This window comes from Acomys russatus, chromosome 7 (assembly GCF_903995435.1).
Source record: "Acomys russatus chromosome 7, mAcoRus1.1, whole genome shotgun sequence".
Lineage (NCBI taxonomy): Eukaryota > Metazoa > Chordata > Mammalia > Rodentia > Muridae > Acomys > Acomys russatus.
This window is the reverse complement of record NC_067143.1, coordinates 60,305,578-60,328,575: the sequence shown is the minus strand read 5'-3', so window position 1 is coordinate 60,328,575 and position 22,998 is coordinate 60,305,578. Positions and strand designations below refer to the sequence as shown.

General features: G+C 51.2%; 1 protein-coding gene across 6 annotated transcripts in view; it reads right to left on the bottom strand.

Moving 5' to 3' along the window:
- Nucleotides 1-309: 309 nt before the first annotated feature.
- Nucleotides 310-22,998, bottom strand: part of Ampd3 (adenosine monophosphate deaminase 3) — a 46,492-nt gene continuing 23,803 nt past the window's right edge. For all 6 annotated transcript variants that reach the window (XM_051149224.1, XM_051149222.1, XM_051149219.1 and 3 more), the window contains exons 4-15: nt 22,125-22,284; nt 19,656-19,875; nt 17,740-17,869; nt 11,875-12,069; nt 10,064-10,195; nt 9,412-9,575; nt 8,735-8,861; nt 7,603-7,766; nt 6,547-6,667; nt 4,738-4,911; nt 2,708-2,818; nt 310-1,924 (exon numbers count right to left, since the gene is read on the bottom strand). In XM_051149224.1, the coding sequence (XP_051005181.1) occupies nt 1,748-1,924; nt 2,708-2,818; nt 4,738-4,911; nt 6,547-6,667; nt 7,603-7,766; nt 8,735-8,861; nt 9,412-9,575; nt 10,064-10,195; nt 11,875-12,069; nt 17,740-17,869; nt 19,656-19,875; nt 22,125-22,284 (1,875 nt within the window). In that variant the 3' untranslated portion in view covers nt 310-1,747. The remainder of the gene's footprint in view (nt 1,925-2,707; nt 2,819-4,737; nt 4,912-6,546; nt 6,668-7,602; nt 7,767-8,734; nt 8,862-9,411; nt 9,576-10,063; nt 10,196-11,874; nt 12,070-17,739; nt 17,870-19,655; nt 19,876-22,124; nt 22,285-22,998) is intronic.

Here is a 22,998-nt window from a genome sequence, read left to right as displayed (position 1 = left end):
GCCAGTGAGAAAGTGTGTGAGAAGCTTGTGGAACAAGTAAGTCCCCACACATGCTGGTGAGCAGACTAAGACAGCATCCAAGGGAAGGAACTCAAGACGTGGCTGTGCTGATGCTCTGAGGGCAGGCCAGAAGCCAGGCAGAGGTGCTAGACACGAGGTCTCCTGAGCTTTGGTCGCAGAGTCTGGATTTTCCTTGTGAATGCCCTCCACTTCTCACAACTTTTCACATGCCCCATCTTTAAAAATAGACATTTGTTCTGTTGAATCACAGTCCTAACAGACTTTATTTGTAGGTTTTTTTTTTTTTTTTTTATAAAAAAAAGTATTTGATAACAATGAAAAACTGTACAATACGTGCTATGCTTGGGCAAAGGTATACAAATGGAGGCTTTTCAAAAATAATCCCTCATAACAGCAGGTTTTTGCTCAATTTCATAATCAACCATGTAAGACAGTATGTATATTTGCCTAGTAAACAATGACATGGTTCCATACGCTATGCTGACCACCAGAAAGATGACAGAGTCACAGGATGAAATAATCTAGAACTAAGTGAGCATCTTCAAGGTACGTTTAGGCTCAACCTAACTGTGATTCAGAAAGCCTTCCTGCTTTGTGAATAGATAGGAAGATCTTTGCACATTGTTGAGTATTCTGCACATACAGATGTCAAAAGAGAAAGTCATTATTTCATATGTATTTATTGAGCACCTACTGTGTTCTAGGCACTAGTAACAAAGATGAGTAATTTGATAAAGCTAACGCCACATTAATCTTAAAAACTTTCTACATGGTCTCTGGGACTGTGATAGCTTCTGAAGAAATCTGTGCTTTAAAATAAAATGCACTGCATTAAAGTGATTTTGTTGAAAAAAAAAAAATCTAAAATCTGTGAAGCCTCAAGGAAGCGTGGGGGAAAGACTAGATTGGGAACCTGATTCTAGTCTGTCCTTAAACACATTGCACTGCCCACAGGAGTCCCTGCTCTGACTCCTAGGGCAAGGTGGTAACAACTAACTCATAGGATATTAGAGCCAACAGGAACAGAGGGCCTGTGCTTTTCAAAGGCCTCCACTAAAGGAAACTAAGACAACAGCCTGAGAGCCTCGCTCTGCATCTTCCCAGCCCTGGACTGGTGCATGAGACGGATTCACAGACTATCTGGGAAGACTTATTGAGTCCTGGGTGAGGAAAATAACACAACAGCAGGGATGGCCCTAACTAAAAAAGAGGAGGGTGCTAACCAGGGTAAGAAATTAATTTTTTAAAATCACACATTGTCAAAGGGGAGCCTCATGTTTTCTCTCAAAGTAGTCTCTTTATGAAAGGGAGCTTGAAGGGGGTTTAAGGCAGACAGCCAGCCAGGTACAAAAATGAGAACTACCCCCACAGGGCCTGCTGAGAAGACTGTGACGCACACCACACAGGCCTTTGTAGTTCTTGCATTCGGCCTTGCAATGTCCCAGGCCCGACCATATAAGCACTAGCAATTACAAGAGACATGGAAAATCAGGAACAAGTGTACACAAGTGCCAGCTTCAAGACCCCTTATGGGAGGTAGCCAGCCTCTGGCTCAGAAATGCTAACGAAGTGGGTGTGTCCTTAAAGTGCAGTCAAAATCAGGAGTTTGAGATTTCTTCAGAGGCGTCCTCATCACAGATGAAAACCTAGTTTGCGAGCTTGGCCACCATTAGCCCCAGCAGACCTGAAGTTAAACCAAAAAGTGAAAGCGTGTGGAGCGCTGGACCTATTTGGTCAGGGCTGTGATCTCCTCTGACTTCAAGGCATCGGAGAGAAAGCTGAGCTCATTGCACAGGGTCTCATAGCGGAATGCCATCCGGATCTGCGCAACATTTGTCTTTCGGATATCATTGCCCTCTGGTCCTTCTTTGTAATAATTCTGTCCCAAAAACTTCTGCTTTTCCTGTGGGTCAAGAGAAAGACACGTGAGAGCATAATCATTGCTATGCCTGCGCAGGCAGCTTTGACATGAGCCCAGCACACAGACTCACGTCCCTAAAGCAGATCCGCAACATCTTCCTCCCACGGGACTCCAAATCTCCCTGGCCACTTGGTCATTCCCTTCGTTGTTGTGAAAGAGAAGGAAGGAGAACTGTAAAACGCATGGGTCTACACTGGGTGAGGAGCTGATGTCATGTGTTCCCGGAGAGACTGCATCCCAGAACAACTCACATAGCACTTGGGCCTTTAACTGTCATCTTCCCCAAGACCATGCAAGGCTGCCTCTTCCTGTTCAAATGGCATCCCCTGGGCAGATGTCAGGCTTTCAGTGCCAATTCTTAAAGGAGCCATCCATACAAAAGTGTTGCGTCTCCTGTGCACTGCCTGCTCTGAGCCAGCACTAGTGTAGGGCCTGGGGACATAGCGTGGAGTGAGCCTCTGCACTGAACTTCATCCAAAAGGGAAACTGAAAAGCACACAAGGAAATGCATGGCACTGCATGCTGTGGGGGGGGGGGGGGGGGAGAATAAGGAGAAAGAGGAGAGCAGCCAGAGAAGACGTAGAGAGGTCAGGTCTGAGACAAGTGGCAGCCAAGGTTTCTCCTGGAGACTGAGGGTCAGTGCTCGTGAGCTGGCTGGTTCAGCTTGTCACCCATACCAGTGCCTGGAAGACATCCCGTGCACAGTATTCTGTGTGCTCACTTTTACTGAAGAGGGGGGAGGGACAGACAACCCATCACACACACCTGATGTGAGAGGCCGCTCTGCAGAACACTGTTCCTGGCGATCTCACACAAGTCGCATGTGCTCAGCTTCCACACTTGGGCTGCGATGGCGTACTCCTCCATGAGTGCCTCCTGGTCCCCACCCCAGAGCACACAGTTAGACGAGACAACACCTCAGCCTTACAACGCTTACAACACACATTCTATCCCCCCCCCCCCCCCCCCCCCCGCCTCTGCCTTTCCTCTGCTTGCTCACACCGTCAACTCCCAGCTCCTGAAATCTGTTTGAGTACAACTGTAGGTCACCAAATGGAGATAACTCAGGCGCACTTGTGGCTCTGTTTGCTCACCAGCACCAAGCACCTAGAATGTCAGGAAGCCGGGGTCCTGCTCCCTTGTGACAGCCCTTATTAAAAGGGGGGCTCCTGAGATAAACATAGGAGCAAACAAAACCAGGATCTTTGAGTGCCCCAAGGCAGCAGCCTCTGACACTGACCCACAAAATGATGGAGGTTTTGACAGAAAAACAGAGTAAACTAACATTAAGAACAAGAAGGACTCATGTCAGGAGATGGTGCAATCAGTCCCTAAGGGCTGGGTTTAGCCAAGGTCCTGCTTTGTCTTCTGGCTGGGAACTGTTGGCCGCCCATCACCAGCCCTTTCTTTACCTCCCCACCGCCTCCAGTTGAAGATCTTAAGAGTGTGGTGCAAAGACCTCGGAGACCCAGAACCCTCTCGCCGACTCTGTTTGCCAACTATGTAGCTGTTGTGAGACAGGGGTTGCTTTCGCATGCTGTTGAGCAAATTGAATGCAGAGGCAGAGCTGGGAACCCAGCTGTCTCCTATTAAAAGAGACACTAAAGCCAACTGCAGAACAGTGCCACTCCTCTTGGGGGTTTTGTTTTGGGAAATAGCTATTTTCATAACATTTTTTGCTATTTATACAATATACTTAATGTTTCTGTTACTATTTTGGGGTGGGTGGAGGGGTGTGTGTGTGTGTGTGTGTGTGTGTGTGTGTGTGTGTGTGTGTGTGTGTGTGTGTGTGTGTGTGTGCGTGTGTGTGTAGTGGTGGTGGTGTTTGTTACTGTCATCAGTCTCCTGGATGTTTTTGCTTTGTTTTAATGCAGGGTTTCGCCTGTAGCCCAGGCTGGCCCCCAACTCCAGTGCCTGCCGCCTCAGGCCCCTAGTGCTGGGGTTACAATCATCAAACCAATACATTACTATTTTTAAAGGTGAAAGATTTAAACACTCAGAAGGGGCACCAGAGTTTGTAAGCACGTTTAAAGTGTCTCTGGGTTCTCACACCATGAAGAGCAACAGACACAACAAAGGCGGGAGGAAGCTCCCCGAAGGCTTGCACTCCAGGTGTAAAGGTCCGGATGCTGCATGCCTGAGGAAGCCCTGCCAGAACACATTGGCTTCCAAGCTTTGCCAGTCAGTGGCTGATCTTGTCAGCCCCAGTAGGATGCTCTGGGGACAGTTGTGGCTGTTCCCCATGTATGACATCACCTTTCCCTTCTCTCTTCCCGGAGACCCAAAGCCAGCTGTGGTGGCACATGCCTTTAATCACAGCACTCCAGAGGCATAGGCAGAGAGGGCAGATCCCTCTGATTTCAGGGCTAGCCTAGTCTTCACAGAACCTTCCCTCCCCTCAAAAGGGACAAATAACACTAAAGAGAAAAAACAATTGCCTCAACTTTTGAATGCTTGGCTTATAACCTAGTGGACCTATTAGACTCAAGCTCATTAGCTTATGGAAGAGATGATTTTATGCCCACCTTAAAAATAAAAAGGAACGCAACACAGAGTATTCTATTAACTCTACCAAGACCACGGAGATTCGTCAAAAAGAAAAGGTAGAGTGCTGAGAAAGACACCAGCCGCTCACCCTGTGTCTTCACCAAGCCACACTATTCCCAAAACAAAACTGAGCTATGGGCTGGCATCTTCCCAGTGGTGGGGGTAGGGGAGCAGGCCAGGACCCGTGCCTGCTGGGACGACACTGCACTCCCTCCTTTCCCCCCTCACCCACCCACCCCCCACCTCACCTTAGTGTAGTGGAACTGCATGGGATCATCGGTGGAGAGAGAGACATGAAGTCCCTTGTGCAGGAATTCACGAAGCGGGTTCTTGGAATATTCCAGAAACAGGCTGTTGTTGCTGAGAGGAGACATGGCAATGGGGATCTGCGCAAGGTAGTAGAGATACTGCAGTACAGGGCTCTGCAAAAGAACCAACGAACACTCAGGTGACGTGTGCGGGGGAGGGGGAGTGGTTGCCAGTGCTAATGGAAAGCAGAGGTTGGGCAGTGTCTGGACAGGCCTCTGCCAAGCCCAAGAAAGCTGGGGTGTCCAGACCCACCTTCCTCTACTGCCTGTCCCTCTCATTGCTGTGGGACATGCATGGCCTCATGTCCACTGTTTGTACCCACTCCAGCTTGTAGGGCACAGTGCTGGGCAGGAGGCCACATCTTATACCTCCACAGGCCCTCTGAAGTGGGCAGGCCAGGAGAACCCCCATATGCGTGGGAAACGTTCAAGCTGAGACTTTCATAGGTTTGCATATAAAATGGCCTCCATAGGCTCGTGTGCTTGAGCACTTGCTCTCCGGTTAGTGGCAGTATTTGGAAGGTTCTGGAGCCTTCAGGAGATAGAGCGTCACTGGAGGAAGCAGGTCACTGGCTGTGACTAGAAATGATAAAACTTGAAGTTTCATAATGCCCAGGACCCACTTCCTAACCATTTTCTACTTCCTAGCTGCAGGTGTGACGTAATCAGGTCTCACGGCACCGTGATGGGCTGTATCCTTTATAGTGTGGGTCAAAACAAGCCTTTCCTCCCCAAGATGCTGCTTGTTAGGTGCGTGGACACAGTAGTGAGGAAGGTAACAGGGCTGGACACAGTCTGGCCCCTTGGTGATGCAGCCTGTGGGAGGGAAGTGGCAGGCTTTGTGCTAGGGCAGTCTTCTGATACATACAAGTGTGGCCAGAGAGAGGACCAGAGCAAGGGGACATTTTGGAAGTGACCGATATGTAGGGAGGCTGAGCACCCAGATTCACAGTGACATCACCTGCACAAAGCTAAACCTAGGTGGCCGATGTGCCCACCACTGGGGACTGAGTCCTTTACTGAATGAGGGGCCTAGGAATGTTGCAGCAGAAAACAAGGGCATCACAGCTCTGCACTCAGCACGTTCAAATCAAGCGGTCAACAAAGGTGGGCTGGAGAAATGGCTCCACGCCTCAGCGCACGCAGCACTCCTGTAGAGGGCCTGAGTTCAGTGTGGGGCATTTAACCTGTAACTCCAGCTCCAAGGGATCCCACAGCAGCTGCTGCGGGCACCTGCACCCACTCATGCACAGACCCACACGCAGGCAAGCGTACATGCGCAAGCATAAGAAAAATTAGTCTTTAAAGGGAAAGAAAAAGAGGGCTGGAAATACTAAACAACTGGTAATGCTGTTTCTATAAAGCAAGTAAGGAGAATTCCATTTACGTTTTGTAAATCTAAAATGTAATGTGTTCCGTTATTCTATGGTTAAAAGCGAACCAAATTGCTTTTGTTGTTTCTCCTGCTTTAGTTTTGGTTTTTTGTTTTTGTTTGTTTTGTTTTGTTTTTAGTGAGCAAGAGAGATCAAGATGTTGGGTGGGGAAGTGGGGAGAAGTTGGAAGGGGAAAATAATACAATAAAAATATATTTTAAAAATGTAAATGAAAGTTTTAAGTGAAACCAAGAAGACTACAGCTAGCCCAGCCCTCCAGGCGCGTGGCCCTCCAGCACCACTGACCAGTGCTCTGACGGGGAGAGGATGGGAACCCAGTGCCCTGAGCCCCAGCTCCTAGGAGTGGCCCACTTACCTTCTTGAGGAGCAGCCCGTGGGAAATGTTGTCTGCAGTTAGGAAAGCAGACACGAGGTGGGTGATGGAGCCTGCCTCCCCACAGTGAGGCCGGAACAGGAAGGTGCTTAGGCCTCGCTCCCTGTGAAAGGAAGGCTCCAGGTCAAGACGTGCCCCTGGTTTACCCTGCCCACACCCCAGCCCAGGACCCAGTCTGGGAGAGAAGACCCCATGGCACAGTCAGCTGAATGAGTGCATCCTAGAATCAGCCCCTCCTACAACGCGGAAGCCAAGGGACTTCCAGGGCAGAGGAGACGAGAAACAGAGAGGGGTCCTGGCCTTCCTTCTCCCCTCCTCCCGTCCCTCCATGTGGCCGCCACCCACTGTGAGAAATCGAGTCCAACCTCTCTGCTATAGAAATGAGCAAAGGCGCAGACACAGAGTAGGACAACGGCAGAACTGGAAGGTCCACCTCCCAGAGCTCAGCTCGGGACCACCTCCACCCCCCCCCCCCCCCCCCCCCATCCCAGGCCCTTCTCTCAAGCCCATTTTAAACCTCCACACCACAAATTTGGATCGGCTCGGTGCTAGCCAGTGAGTAGCCACGCCCCCAAAGGAAGGTGAATGGAACATTAGACTTGCAGAGAAGGGAATGTGGCTGTGTCCCGTATTGCGGATATCTGGTATGTGCTGCCAGTATGTGCTTCCTCTGGCTTGGGGAGCCTGAGTCTGCTTCACTCTGACTCTCCTGTGCCTGGACTATGCACTCACATGGTAGTAGCATTTTTCCAAAGCACAAATATATGTGTGCAGATTGCTGCATAGCAGTAAATATGCATGCCTATGTGTTAGCATGTCCTAGGTCTCTCCTGTCTCAGGGATGTTTGTGCTGCTGAGCATGTACATATGAACACGTGTGTGCAAATGTAGGCATCACTGAACACACGATACATATCTGTATTGGCATAAGCCACCTCAAGCATGCCCACATGTATGAGCAGTCATGTGATAGAATTATGCATGTGGGTGTACACACTCGTGTGGAACACGGGCTCACTCCAGGGCCACTTCACCCACCTGCGGAGGTTGTTCAGCACCATAATGTTGGCGTACATATGATACAGGTAGTAGCTGTAGGGAGGGTTCTGCTCGCTGGTCCAGAGCTCCGGGCTGGGGCTCCTGTCCGAGAACATGTGGTCGCTGTGCTTGGACTCATCATCCACACTGTCAAAGCCTGTCACCTGTGCGGGGAGTAAGGATGCTCACTGACGCTGAGCCAGGGCAGGATGGGCCAGGACTCAGCTCAGCTCCCTGCAGTGCTCAGGAGCTCACACTCCTGTTAAGGGACCCTGGGTCTCTGCAGCCTTATCCCTCAAAGGCAGAGAGATAGGGTGCAGTACCTCAGGGCTTCCCAATGAACCCAGTAGGCAGGCCGGGAGAATGTCCAGCCCCTGTGTGGTGGTGGAGACAATGAAGACGCTGAGGCTGGGCCAGATGAGGGGAGGTCTGAGATGCCAGTGTTCCGCTTTGCTGTGTTCTACTGCAGGAACAGCAGCCACTGCCAACAGCGGCTGCAGTGGCATGCTGAGGGGGGAGGGGAGCCTACTTGCTATGCCGCGCAGCCACTACCATCCATCAAGTCCTCCTGGCCTTCAACTCATCAGCCAGTTAGTTCTCAGATGACACTGTGGGGGAGGGGTTGGCTGGAGCCTCCTTTTAAAGCTGAACGAACCAGGACCAAAGTGGTTTAGGAAGGCGTCTGAGTAGGATGGCAGGCTCTAGGTCCATATGGGCTCCGGAGCTGGATTCAAAACTATAGGTAGAAGATTCCTTTGGTATGTCAGGTGTGGCCATGAGACACCAGCTGGATGCCTCACAACAGATCTAGGAGCCCTGGTCAGGTGCAGCTGTGGCCCTAGAGGCACCTCTGCTCCTCTGGAAAGGAACCTAGGAAATCCTTTTTATCTATCAGGTGTCTCCAGGCCAAGAGCTGGTAACTCTTGCCTATGGTCACCCTTCTGTACTAGGGACAGACACAGCCTTCCTCAGCGTTAGCGGTGATCACTACCCTGAGAAGAAACGTCCCTACATCCCTTTCTTTATACAGCTTCTTGGGGTCTAGGAGCTGGGGTGGAAAGCAGAGTGGAAGCAGGAGGAAGCGAACGGACCCCACACCGAGCGCACTAGAGGCCTGCGGCAAGTCACTTACGTATTTGAGGAAGAGATGGAGCTCCCGGTGATCTTGGGGGTTGATGGTAGCCTTGAAGAGGGGCAGGAAGATGTTTTCCAGCATCTTCCCGAAGGTTGGCAGTATTTTCTTTGACCTAAATATGTCACTGGGGAAAAAAAAAATCAAAGACTTGCTTGTTAGGAGGACTTGGCCTTCCAGGTGGACCCCTGTCACCTTCTCGACGGCATACACACACAGAGTGGTCAGTGTTTGTAAACTTGGCATCTTCCTGTGCCCATCGGGGCATTGCCTCAAGCCAGAGGCCACTGAGGGTGAAGTCGTGAGGCTCAGGCTGGGTGAAATCTGATGAGCGAGTCCTCAAGTCTCCAGTGGCCTGGACTCTGTCTCTTGGCTCCTCTAAACCCCATGCCTAGCCCAGCTGGAGATGAGAGTGTCATTCTGAGTGACACACTGGGAGGGGTCAGGAATGTGGGACACCACCAGGTCATCTGGTGTCCCAGGCTCACCCAAATGAGAAGAAAGGGTAGCCCTCCACCAGGACTTTCTCACGTATGTATTCTTCAAAAGCAAGACTGATGTGTGCTGAGAACCAAACACCACCACCCCGCCCACCCCTCAACAGCACCCTCAGGTGTCACATAGGACAGACTGTGGTTCCCCAGAGAAGCCAGAACAGGCAAGGGCACGATACTCACTAGATCCGGGGCACCTGGATGATCCAACGCATGTTGGGTGAATAGACCTTATTCTGAATGAACCAGCGGGCCAGGCTAGACCACTCGTTAGGACTCCGACCATAGATGGAGAGGCGCGGTTCTGAGTACTGGTACTTGCTGTCCTCCAGCTCCCGGGCCACCTCCTAACACAGGAAGAACTGAGTCAGCCCAAAAGCCTCCCAGCTACACAGGACACCCCAATGCCCTGTGAGCCCTGGGATCCGTCAGCTACGGATCTAAATCCCTGGCATTGTCACGTAAGCACCCACTCCTCAGCCGTGGCTTCTCCTGGGAGGGAGCCAGGTCTGACATCAGCATGCTGCAGAACCAAGCTGGATAGCAGCTGTGTCTTCCCCCGGAGCCAGCCACCTGCAGCCAGCCAAGTTCAGGCGGCAAACAGACAGGGGTGGCACCAGGATGCTACATGTGCTTCCCTTCCCTTCCCTGCTGTTGGCCCATACAACACAACACACCTGCCCACATGCTCACAAACAGGAACCAGCACTGGCCTGTGCTGGGCAGTAGACAGAAGGGCCTTCAGAGAGAAAGGAAGGGACAGAGGCCATACATGCCCCTACATTTTTGGAGGCAGACGACATCAGGTCTCTGAAGAGGCTGAGGGCTCACTCACCTTGACCATGCGAGCAAAGTACTCTCCTCCCAGGTAGTTTTCAGTTTTCAAATACAGGTCCCGAAGCTCACTGGCCCCCACGGGGTTGTACTTGGAGTTGAACTTGTCAAAGCGGTGGAATGTCTGCCGGCCCTGTGAGGAGGGACCACCAGCCGGCTCCACCACATTTCTCTGCAGCTACCAACTATGTTTCTCCAGACCTTTACAAGGTGGCCACACTGGAAAATGTTGTCACCTCCCTCCCCAACCTCTACTGCTCCTATCTCTCTCTTCCTCACTTTCTTTCTTTTAGTCAGAATCTCATTGTGTAACGCAAGTTAGCTTTAAACTTGGAATCCTCCTGCCTCATCCTCCATAGTGCTGGGATTACAGGCATGTGTCACCAAGCCTAGCTCTACATAATTTTCTGCATGAAATTCGGCCATCCTGAGGACCATGTCCCCTCATTCAGCCATTGGACTCTTTGGACAGGGCACTAGATCCAGGGCACCTGCTCTGCAGTGGCATATCATGGGCCTGAAGCTCTGAGGAACACAGACCAAAGGGTACATGACCATCAAACAAATGAAAATCAGGAGCTTCGGGGCGGGGAAGATGGCTTACTAAGCATCCTACAGGCCAGATCCCAGAAACCCATATAAATGCCAGGCAGGCATAGTGGCCCCACATGTAATTCCAGCCTCAGGAAGTAGAGAGAGGAGACCCACAAAGAGGCTGGCTAGGACTAGCCATATTGGTGAGCTCTGGGTTTGATTAAGAGGCTGGCTAAGACTAGCCATATTGGTGAGCTCTGGGTTTGATTGAGAGACCCTGCTTCTATGAATGAGGTGGGAGAACCATCCAAGACAATTCTTGGCATCAGTCTCAGGCCTCCACATACGCACATATGTGCCACACATAGGCAAAAACATACATAATCTACACAAAAAAATGGAATCAGAGGAAAAATGAAGTTTTTACTGTGGCTTTTTAAGTCTGATAGTATTTACTGTGTGTATCTGTTACATCTGGGTTACTCGTCTGCAACTGGGTGCTTGTGTTACTTTCCATTTTTGAATGTTGAAGATAACACTGCTATGTGCACCAGTGTGCAAGTGTCTATTGAAGTTCTCATTTTCAGTGCCTTCAAGAGTATGAATAGGAGCAGAGAAGTCTATGAAATTCTATGGCTAACATTTTAAAGAACCACTGCGCTGTCTCCACCGCAACTGCACCATCATTTGGCATTTTAACAGCTTTGAAAATTAACAAGCTGCATGACAGTTATCACCTATAAAATTTTTTTTTTAATTTTTATTTATTTATTTATTTTTTACTCCTATGTGTGTGCATGCTTGGCTGGATGGGCGCCAAGGGCATGCAGTGCCTGTAGTGGCCAGAAGAGGGCGCTGAGTCCCTAGAACTGCCGCTATAGGTGTTAGTGAGCTAGCTACTGACTGTGGGTTCTGGAAACTGAAGGCCTGTCTTCCACAAAGCAGCAAGTGCTCTTAACTTGCTCTCTTAACCATCTCTCCAGTCCCACAGTCATAATTTTGCTGACAAGAAAATAGAAGCACAAGCGAGTCACCCAAGGGAACTTGGGTCCTATGTGATTGGTCCCCCTTGGAACCATCCCCCACTTTGCACCCTATAGTCTTCCTCTGACACATGTCTGGTTTCCCAGTCCCGTTATTCAACACCAGATTTCTTGCGTAGCCTCTACTACAAGCAAAGAAAGATGCTTCCCCAGCCTCCCACTGTTTTAGCACAGCTGTTGGCTTCCATGGGCAGAGCACTTCAGATGGAGGTACCCAGAGCAGAAGCTCACTTACCGCATGGACATCCAGCGAGTCCACGGTGAGGTCGTAGGGGTCCATGTGCAGGCTGTCGAACACCTGCCGCAGGGTGATCTTCCGACCTAGCTTCTCGGCCACGGTTCTGTCCGGCTCTGTCTGATACGTGTGCTTGATGAAGCGCAGCAGGTGCTTCTGATTCATGCAGGCCGCTGCATGGATATGCGTGTCCACCTGGAACGACACATCACCCACTGGGTGATGAGCTGGGTTCCCTTCCCTTGGGACCAAGGAGCCCTAACCCCCGATGGGGAGCACACGGGCACTACACGGGCAGTGGACACAGTACCCACCATCCCCCTTCTGTTTTTCCTCCAAGCCTCAGAGCTAGTCTCCCTCCCGGCAGCTCTGCCATCCAGCCTACATTGAAACAGCATTAAGATAGTTTTGTATTGGTTTATTTTTTCCCTCTTGACAAGTCCTCAGTGGCCCTTGCATCCTCAGGGGGAGGCCTAGCACTTTAACATGGAATTATGGCTGCATACAATCCTAACTGTGCCCTCCCTGCCACACCATCACATGTGGGAACCACCTGTGGCTGCATACAATCCTAACTGCCCTTCCTGCCACCCTGTCACATGTGGGAACCACCTATGGCTGCATACAATCCTAACTGTGCCCTTCTTGCCACCCCGTCACATGTGGAAGCCACCTCTACCCGCTCAGACACCAAGCAGCTCTATGCTGCATCCCGCTGCCCACGCTTGGCCCCAGCCTGCAGGGCTTCTTCCTCCCCACCAAGCTCATCTGTTCCATTCTTTCTCCTCCACGTGGACACCAACCCCATCCCCTGGGCACAGCCAATCCGTTCTCTCTTGCGCAGACAGCCTGGGCACTCGGTCCAGTCATCCGCGTTGATGGGGCACGTCCTCCTGACCCCTCTTGTATGCTTCTATCTGCCTGGGAGCTCTCAAAGACAGAGACCATGTTCAATGTGCCCACTTCAGCACTCACCCCAAGGAATGGTCCAAAGTACCAACGGAGTCAGAGGGTGAATGAATGAACGACTAAACTGGTGCTATCAGTTCCAGTGGTTCCATAACCATTGAAATTCCACCCTTCCCACTGACTTCTCTGGGAATCCCCAAAGCAGTACCCCTGTGAGAGTTAAGAGGATAGCTGCCACACCTTTCCCAGTCAACTCTACCTCACCCTGAACTTGGGGAGTCAGTGCCCCATACAGCAACAGATATCCAGACTGGAAGCCAACATGTGGACTCAGACCTCAGGGAAAATTCTTAACTCACAGATGGTCCCCCCTGCACCCAGTGGGAACATGGATTCCCCAGGGGAGGCCCCAGCAAGGGGTCCAGTGGGACCTCAGCATCCTTGTAGGATGTTTCAGGGCTTCTATATTGGGCTAACCTCCTGTAACATCAAGCTGTCTCTTCATCTCCGACCTCTCCTGTGCTAGCTCATTCTCACCCCAGAACATAGCACCTGTGCCTTTATTTAGGGGGAAGGAAGAGACAGAAAGAGGGAGAGGGGGGGAGGGAGGGGAAAGGAGGAGGAAGAAGAAGAAGAATAAGAAGAAGAAGAAGAAGAAGAGGAGGAGGAGGAGGAGGAGGAGGAGGAGGAGGAGGAGGAGGCCTGAGAAAGAAGAGTCTTGGGGTGGGAGGGGGCAGGAGCAGACACCCAAAGAGGGCATTGGATCCACTGGAGATTAAATTACTTGTGGTTGTGGACTGCCTGCCCTGAGTGCTGGGAACTGAAGTCCAGTCATCTGCAAGACACCAAGAGCTGTTAACCATTGAGCCATCTGTCTAGTCCCCACCTGTTAACCACTGAGCCATCTGTCTAGCCTCCATCTGTGCCTTTAACTTTTCTCTTTAAACCAATAATTCCCAAATGTGGACTATTAGCTGAAAGTTCCAGAACTAATTACCTATCTGACCTCTCTATTTGAAGAACTCAAAGATAGTTCAAATGTAAATACCTCCAAGAACGTACTCTCCGTCTCAGCCCACAACCCAAACCTGACTACCTCCCACAGACCAGTGTCTGAGAAATGACACATTCTGAACTCACATGTTCACCATGAAAAGGTGGGGCACACTCAGCCTTGTCACCCCCTTCTCTCAGCACCAGCCAATCCTGTCAGCTCTATCTTCCAAACAGATGTGCTCCAAACCCACTGTTACCACAAGAACTCTCACTCCTGAATCCAGAATGACCCCTTTCCTAGTCTTACAACGTCTCCCTTTGTCATTGTCAACTGCACCACCATCACACACATACAAGCTGGGGCTGATTAAAACAAACAAACAAACAAACAAACAAACACACACAAATAAACAAGCAAAAACCACACTGTCATTAATCTTAAGATATGGGCACTTCTCATGCTGCCTGGTCCTATCTCTCTGTTAGTCCATTCCTGCTCCCTTTTTACTATGTTTCACCTACAGGCTGTCACCTGGCTAAGCGGAGAGGTGACCTAGAGTCATGGTGGGAGTGCTGGGTCACCTTTCATAAGCCCAAGAAGACCAAGAAAGGTCACAAATCAGGGTGCTCCCAGACACCAGCCTGCACCCTAGAGCTGCAGCAGACCGGGCTGTCTGCCAAGGCTGGGGTGAGGAGGCACTGACCTCAAGCCAGGGAATGCTGTCCACAGCTGGTTGGTCATCTGTAAGACATGCCAAGCCAGACATTTGATCTATTGGACTTCTGTGCACATTATCCCAGCCAGCCCATGGTGTTGGGCACATTGCTCACTCCTCAGGGTCCTTCCTGCCATCAGTTTTTGACACTCCTCCAAGAAAGACAGAAACAACTCAAAGCTGTGAAGCCAGAAACATCACACAGAGGCTCCAGCCCTTCAGATCTGAGAGCAGACAGGAGGTCCACCCGGCTTAGCTTGCCGCAGTGCCGCCTACCTCAGCATGACTCCACACATTCCTCTGCAGCCCTAGCTATGTCTTCCAGCTTCCCAGTCACACACAGCACCTGTTGTGGCTCCCATGAGTCACAGAACACAGAATGAAAACATCCTGGCTATCCAGGAATCACCCAGTCCAAGTTTCAGAATCTCAAAGGCGACTCTTGGGAACTAGTCAAAAGGGTCTCCGTTTGGAGATTAGTGTCTTCAACTCACCAGAAAAATTGACATGAGCACTCTACTGTCACGTGGGACCCAGGTTCACACAAACAGTAGCATTTCAATGCAGGACTGTTTGATGTCCGGGACCTGAGCTAACACTGGCTATTCCCATGCCCACGGCAGACATGAGTAATCGATAATGGTGTTCTCTCTCTAAGCTTGAACAGCTTCTGGGAGCCAATCCCAACTGGTCAGGCTTGGCCCAGATGATACTTATGATGTCTCTGATATGACACTTTATCAAAGTGGGACAATGCCAATTTCTATCCAATATCCAACTTCCTAGTATCAGACACAGGCCTTGTTTCTTAACACCTGGCAGAAACACGTCTCAGGGTCCTGCCGGTTGGTGCTATCAATGCCATAACTCGTCCCTTACTGCCCACACAGACACATGCCATGCCCCAGCCTCCTGCCTTTAGAACCTGGCTCTCAACATGACAAACACTGAGGAAATGGGGGTGCCCCTTCCCTGCCATTGTAGATTGGTGAAGTAAAGCATCTAACACCCCGCAGGCCAGCTCTCCTGCCCTGGAGGACAGCCCAAGGACAGTCGGGAGCAGTCCAGGGATGGCCACAGGACCTAGGACAGCCAGCCAGCCAGGACAGTCAGGAGACAGACCAAGAGCGCCCACATCTGCGGAGGCCAGGGCTGTGCAGGACTGGGTCAGGGGTTTCAGCCAACTGCTCTGGTATGTGTTGAGTTCTCACAGTAACTGAGCCACCACCTGATTGAGCACCTAACCTCCCAGAGAGGAAACAGAGGCTATTGTATCTAGGCAAGCAGTCTAGCCAGGATCTTTCCCCTCTGCCCAGGCAGCTAAGACAATTATAAAAACCTCTCATAAGCCACAATCCCCACTCTCACTTCAGAAGCCTCTTGGTCCAGTCTGAGACTCCTGGCATCCTTTAAGGAGCCCACAGGCTTCCATGGGTCAGAACCTTCCCATAGGCCAGCAGCTTCCCCCTCCCTACCTGGGTGGTGCCTAAGTTCCAACCCCAGCTGCTTGCTCTCTTTCTCCTCCCTCTCCCCGTCTCCTGACACCTGTACATATTGCCCCCCCAATGCTGCTCTGTCTCTTTTTCCTTCCCTATACCACATACCATCTCCGACCTCTCCCTGAAAGCCACTTGTCTCTGGGAATTCTTTGTTTTTTCAAGACAGGGTTTCTCTGTGTAGCCTTGGCTGTCCTGGACTCACTCTGTAGACCAGGTTGGCCTGGAACTCACAGTGATCCACCTGCCTCTGCCTCTGGGATTAAAGGTGTGTGCCACCACTGCCCAGCTGTCTCTGGGAATTCTTATCAGCAGGAAGTATCTCTTGCTCCCCACCAGCCATGCTCAGCATGGTACCAAACTTCAGTGTATCCTGCTTACGTGGAAGAAAGTGGAAAAGCTCCAGGCCACAATCCTTTAACTAACACACACACACACACACACACACACACACACACACACACACACACACACACACCTGTCCTTGCTGTCGCCCCTACAGGTAGAAGGTACCAGAGCCACTCGGCCATTCTGGGGTGGGGAGGGGTGGGAGGGTTGAGGAAGAGAGGCAGAGACAGGAGCATCTCAGGGCTCTGTTTTAGGACACCGACTCCAAACTCCTAAGTCCAAAGAGGCCCTAACACTAAGAAACTGTGGTACATTTACATGATGAAATACTACTCAGCTATTAAAAACAAGGAATTCCCAAAATATGTGGACAAATGGATTGATCTAGAAATTATCATAATGAGTGAGTTCACCCAGAAGCAAAAAGAGACAAACGGTATATACTCACTTATATCAAAACACTAGTCCAAGGGATATGTACCATGAAAAACTTTACTTACCAAGAAAGTGGGTCAGAGGAGAGGACATCCTATTGAGACTTTAGGTGATAGAAGCATGGAAGAATGGAGAAATAGTAGGACCCACAGGGTCCTGGAAACCTACAAGAAGAACTTTATGACAGGCAGATCTGGGTCCTGGGGTCTTCCTCAAACTAAGGCACCAGCCAAGGAGAATATAGGCAGTAAACTTCGAACCCCTACCAAGACCTAGCTGACGAACAGGATATTCTCCACCGTTGAGTGGAGAGTGAGATCTGACTCTCACACGAACTCTGGTGCCCCTTTTCTGACCACGTCCCCTGGATGGGGAGACCTGGTGGCACTCAGAGGAAGGATAGCAAGTTACCAAGAAGAGACCGGATATTCTAAGAGCATATATAGGGGGAGGAGGTCTCCCTCAATCACAGACATAGGGGAGGGGAGAAGGGGGAAAGTGGGAGGGAGGGAAGAATGGGAGGAAACAGGGGAAGGGCTAACAATCGAGATGTAATATGAATAAATTAATTTAAAAAACCAAAAAACCAAACCAAAACAAACAAACAAACAAAAAACCAAAGAGGCCCTAACAGCTTTCCCTCTGAGCTGAGTCTGAACACATCCACCAACCTAAAGACCCCACTGCTAGGACCAATCAGCACGCTGTATTCTCACACTGGAGGAAGGGACTAACACCAACAGTGGCATACCGCCACAGACTAGAGTGGTACCATGGTGTCCGAGGCACAACCAAGGATGCAGTTTACCAGCCTCTCTTCTGTACATGCAGACCTTATCACACAGGCTCCTATGGCCGAGAAGTGTCCAGCCAGGAAACCTGATGCTCACCCAGCTCTGGCCCTGGACTGACTCAAGACATCTTTCCCTGGGCCCAATATGGCTTGAGCACTGGCCATCACGTACCTTCCTCACGTTATAGAAGTCTCTGTGGGGGTTACTCTTCAACTCCTTGAACTCCGACATTTCATTTAACATCTCATGAAGGCTAAACTTGGATTCCAGAAAGTTCAGCCGCCGGTGACAATAGGTTTTCCTGCAAGTTGGTAAGAGATAGAGACCGGAGTAAGAAATCACGCTGGACGTGACTTTAGCAAGCTCCAGAGACAGCAGTGATCCCAGGGTGGAGGAGGAAGAGCAGAGATGCCTCCAGCTTTCCTCAGACCTGGTTGAACTGGTCAGCACACACACGTGCTATCATTCCCGTGAGAGGACAGTCAAGACACAGGGAGGAAAGCACTAACTCTGGGACCCCGTGCAGGTTTTTGTTGTCTTATGTGTTTGGGCAATTAGCCCAGGAGTAACCATCCCGTGCGTAACTGTGGGGATGGCAACACCATAGACTGAAGTGCATGTTATGTCTGGCTGAGCAGAGCAGCCCCTCCCACTGTTCCTCTCCTCAGCCACCTCAAACCTTTAAAGACAGAATTCATTGATGCAGTCCAACTACACAGGACAACCTGCCTTCGTGGGGTACAAAGGCGCAACCACCCACCCGTGACCATAGATTCCTAAGACTAAGGGCGCCTCAACCCTTCCTGGGCAGGAAGAGGACATTTTCAGTGAGGGGCAGGTGAAGAACATTGGGACAGAAAGCGCTGTGTGACCGACTCCCCCAGGCTCCCCGCTGAGAGGAAGCACTCACAGTTGAGGGAGTTTTCCTCAGCAGGCCAGCAAAGGTGAGCCTGCTGTGGCCAGATGTCTCCCGTAACTAGCTCAGTTGCCCAGCCACACAGACTGACCACAGTTCACGCCACCCTGCTTCCTCAGAATTCCCAAACACCATCTGCCTTCACACCTAGTGCCCTAGGCCTCCATAGAGAACAGCTGTTTGGAGCTAGAGAGGTGGCCTGGTGGTTAAGACTGGATACTGTTCTTGCAGAAGAATTGAGTTTGATTCCAAATATCCAAATCACATCTGCCTGTAACTCCAGCTCCAGGGCATCTGACAGCCGCTGACCTCCTCATATGCAGATACACGCGCATGCGTGTAAACACACAGCAACAATAACATGCTGCAGTTGCCAACCCTTGGCAGTGTCATTTATCTACAGGAATGAGCCCCGGGGTCTCAGAGTGGGGAAGGAAGGTTAAGGTTGCTTTGTCCCGTGTCTGTCTCAAAAAGGAGTCTCCTTGACAACTTCTTAGACAGCAGTCACTGCTCACACCCCTGGCCAAGGAAGGCTTCCTAGAGTCTGTCCCTTCCCGCCCTGGGTGGGAGTTCTAGCCTCTGACCAGCGAGGACCAAGGGCTAGCCGCCCACTGTCCCTGGCCCTGTTCTCCTCTCTCAGAGACTAGGCCTGCACGCTTCACATTGGAACCCAAAAGGCAGGAGTGATCAAGGGGGCACATGGCACTCTGGCAGGCCCTCACCTTCCCCAAACCCCATTCCTAAGCTGCAGGTAACTGCGCCTTCACCACCGCTTAGCTCAGATCCCTGCCAGCTCCAGCCAAGCCCTCAAGCATGGGCAGCAACGCAAAGGGTGCCAGGCTCCTTGCATGCCACTTTCAAAAGCCCAGAAGCTAAAGCAGGAGTCTTTATCACTCCCTCTGCGTTCGCCCACGCCCTGGGCTGGAGGCTGGCAGCCCTCTGTGGTGCTGTCTTGCCTAAGGAGGCGGGTGGCTGCTGATGTCAGACCGCAGTGGCCACTCCCACACAGAGGCACCCATGTGTACAAGGGCAGGAGGGCCCGGCAGTAACAACTCTAAGGCCGTGCCACCTCAAAAAGGGAAATCCAGGGTGGGTTGCATGCACCAACGCCAGCTGCTCCTTCCCACAGCACCCGCACAATGAAAAGGGGGAGTCGGGGACACGGGCTTACGTGGGGCCATCGGTGATGAGTGCCAGAATATGGCTCATGTCCACAATGTAGGTCTCCAGGTCAGGGTAGGGCAGGCTGTGGGGCTCCTGGCGTTCCAGCATCGTCTGGTTGTCATACACAAAGAGCACGCCTCCCTGCATGCGGACCAGGTAGCCCAGGTTGGGGGGCGCATCATCCAAGCAATAAGGGTCTTCCTCGGGCAGTGGGGGAGGATGGAAATCTGCAAAACAGGATGAGTGATGGCCAAGTAACCCCGCCCTTGTGCACTCCGCCAGCTTCCCCGGTTGGCTTGTACCTATAACTTTCACCACTGTGTGAAATAATTTGTTCTTCGCACCTGTTTGTGTTGCTAGCTATTTAGTCTCTAGAGCAATCTTGTCCCAAGGCTGACACATCAATGCATGTGCATGCATGGATGCATGTGTGCATGTGCATTGTGTGTGCGTGCTTGTGTGTGTGCATGTGCACATGTACCATATGTGTGTGTTTAGCTTAATAAAAACGGACTTTACCCTTTTTTGCTCTTCTTGGCCCTTGGGAATGTTTTGTTTTATTTTTATTTCTTAGGGGAAAAAATAAAACACCTAGGTATTCTCCCAGTAAGAAAAGGGACCTTGCTGGGATTGTGGGGTGGGGGGGGCGGCGTGGCAGAGAATTATTGTCCCCTCTTCCCACATTTTTTTCTGAGCCCAAGGCAGCCAATATAGTTAGACAAGAAGCCACCCTGTCCCTAAAAGAGCAAAAGGAACAGTGACCAGGTCCTTGCCTCCCAGAGCAGGGACCGCCCTGTGTGGAGCCAGGGCGGAGTCTGCCCAATCCAAGCAGTAAAACACCTCTGTGGTTTCCTGGCTGTGAGACTCTGAAAGCCTCTTTGCCCCTGGCATCCCGACTCCTCACCTGAGACACCTCCCACCCAGCAGGCTGTAGTGAGGGCTGTAAAAGCACAAAAGCATGGGCAGGGAAGTGCTTTGTAAACAGGCATGCCCTGGACAAGGGTCACAGGGCATTGCTTATGATGGTCCAGCTTAATGGTGGTTTTTTTTTTTTTTTTAATGTTAGGATTGTGCAGAAGTGTGTCTGTAGGCCAGCAAAATACTCAGTGAGTTACTGGGCATTCAGCACTCTGTTACTAATTTGCCCAGCTGTAGGCCTCACAGAAACATTCTGAGCACCGTTAATGTGGGTTGGATGGTTAACTGCATTTTCAATTTAGGATATTTTCAACTTCCGATTGATTTACCGGGAGCACACTCCATCAACAGTCTGTAGCATCTGCATCTTGCCTGTGTCTGGCCAGGGAGTAAACACTAAGCATGAGCTAGCACTTTGCAAAACAGCTGCCTGCCAGGCAGAAGGAACTTTGGCTCCTGATTGGAAGAAGCACCCAGGGCCTGGGGCGGTACGTCCTGCCTCAGCACTCTGGAGCAGGCTGACCCTACGCTGTGATGGTCACAGAGATGACAGGACACAGCAGAGCAGGACGCTGAGGGCCCCATCAGGCACAGCAACAGGCTAACCCTCGGAAGTCTCTAGACAGTGCTAGCGGTTGTGTCGGGGCAGAGAGCTGAAAAGGCCTATGTGACGCCACAGCTCACCCACCCATAGACTGCATCGCCTTACCACACTCATGCCCAGGACGTAAGGGTCTTCTGCCATATTTTAAAGCACACAAGCATCTGATAATCATTGCTGCCTGGCCCCTGCCCATAGGGTCCTGTCTCTCGGGCACACAGGGAAATAGCCTTGGGAAGGCTGAGATCTACAGGGCCCCTCCTTGGTGATAAAGGGATGCTCAACACAGAACTGGACTGAAAACCAGGGACAACCTAGCACCCGTTACCCCAAAACAGCCAGGGTACTGGCCTGGATATGACCCTCAGGCCCTGATCTAGTCTTCACCCCTGGGTTTCAAGGGGGAAGGTCCCCATAACCCTTGTTTTAGTGACTTCATTTCCAGCCTCTGCTGGATCCCTCACTACATTGTTCCTCATCTCCCTCCCCTGATCTTGGCAGAATAAATATGGCTGCCATTTTATGTAACGCTCCAGATGCCAGATCTATGCTAAGAACTCCACACACATTCACGTAATCTCAACCAGGGGGCAGGGAGTGATTGCTGGCATTCTCATTTTTCAGACCGAAAAGCTAGAATTTAGAAAAGCAGTTTGTTCAAGGTCCAAGAGACTGGCACAATCCAGATACGCATGCAAGTGTGTTTCGCTTCCTCTGCCCAGGGCACATGGGCTCGGTGTGGGATGGGACCCATCCTAAACTATCCATTTGGCTGTGCTGTTTTAAATATACCAGGAGCCCTGGCTCAAAAAGCACCCACCACTGGTGGGAAAAAAAATAATGTGTGTGTGTGTGTGTGTTTGTGTGTGTGTGTGTGTGTGTGTGTGTGTGTGTGTGTGTGTGTGTGTGTCCCAAGCAACTCTTGAGTCAGGCTCACTTGCTCCCAAGACTCCGTACCTGGAAGGCCTTCTTCCAAAGGTACACTCTCTCCCTGAGGAGCCAGGCACTGCGCTGTGGTACGCGGGAAACGGTGGTAGGCGAGCCGTGCGTACTTCTCCCGGATCTTGAGGGCTTTGGCCAGGCTCTTGGCAGCCTGTTCATAGTCTTCCACAGTGATCTGCAGCAAGGAAGCGTGCAAGAAAAGGTCTGCCCACAAGCCCAAAGCAGCAGTGCTTAGAGAGATCCTGTGCAAGCCTGGCCCCTCCGTGAACCGGGCTTTCAGGACATTTCCCATCAGACTGACAAGAGAGGCTCGTTATGTGTGATCTGTTTACACAAGCACTGTGATTTATGCTGGGTACCCGAGTTCCTTCCAGGAGTCTGGAGTTGGGAATGCACTATGCAGATGTATGAGCAAAACTAAGGAGTCTCTACGAGCTTCCCTGATGGACGCAAGGTGTTGGTGCCTCACCGGAAGAGACCTATCCTGGTATCCCGCAGATCTCGCCCTGTGTGGATCTCTCCTTGGCTGACTTGCTCTATGTCCTTTCTGTAATAAACGGAGGCTGGGGGTACAGCCAGCTCCTGCATCCTGAGAGCCCTTCTAGCAAGTCCCAAAGCCTGCAGGTGGTCTTGTGGACCCAGACACAGGAGACACAGGAGGACAGACAGGGTTGCTAGGAGGGAGATGGGTATGCAGCCGGCACACCCCAGACTGGCCCCCAAGGATGCCGACTGAACCAGAGGCCTGCGGCTGCATCCAGCACCCAGAGCCTGGATCCTGTCCCTGGTAAGGATAACCAGCTGAGAAAAATCCATGGGTCCCCAGATGCTAAAAGCAAAGCACCCACGTTCTCAGGCTGCCGCTCTGCCACCCCCTAGCTGTCAATCA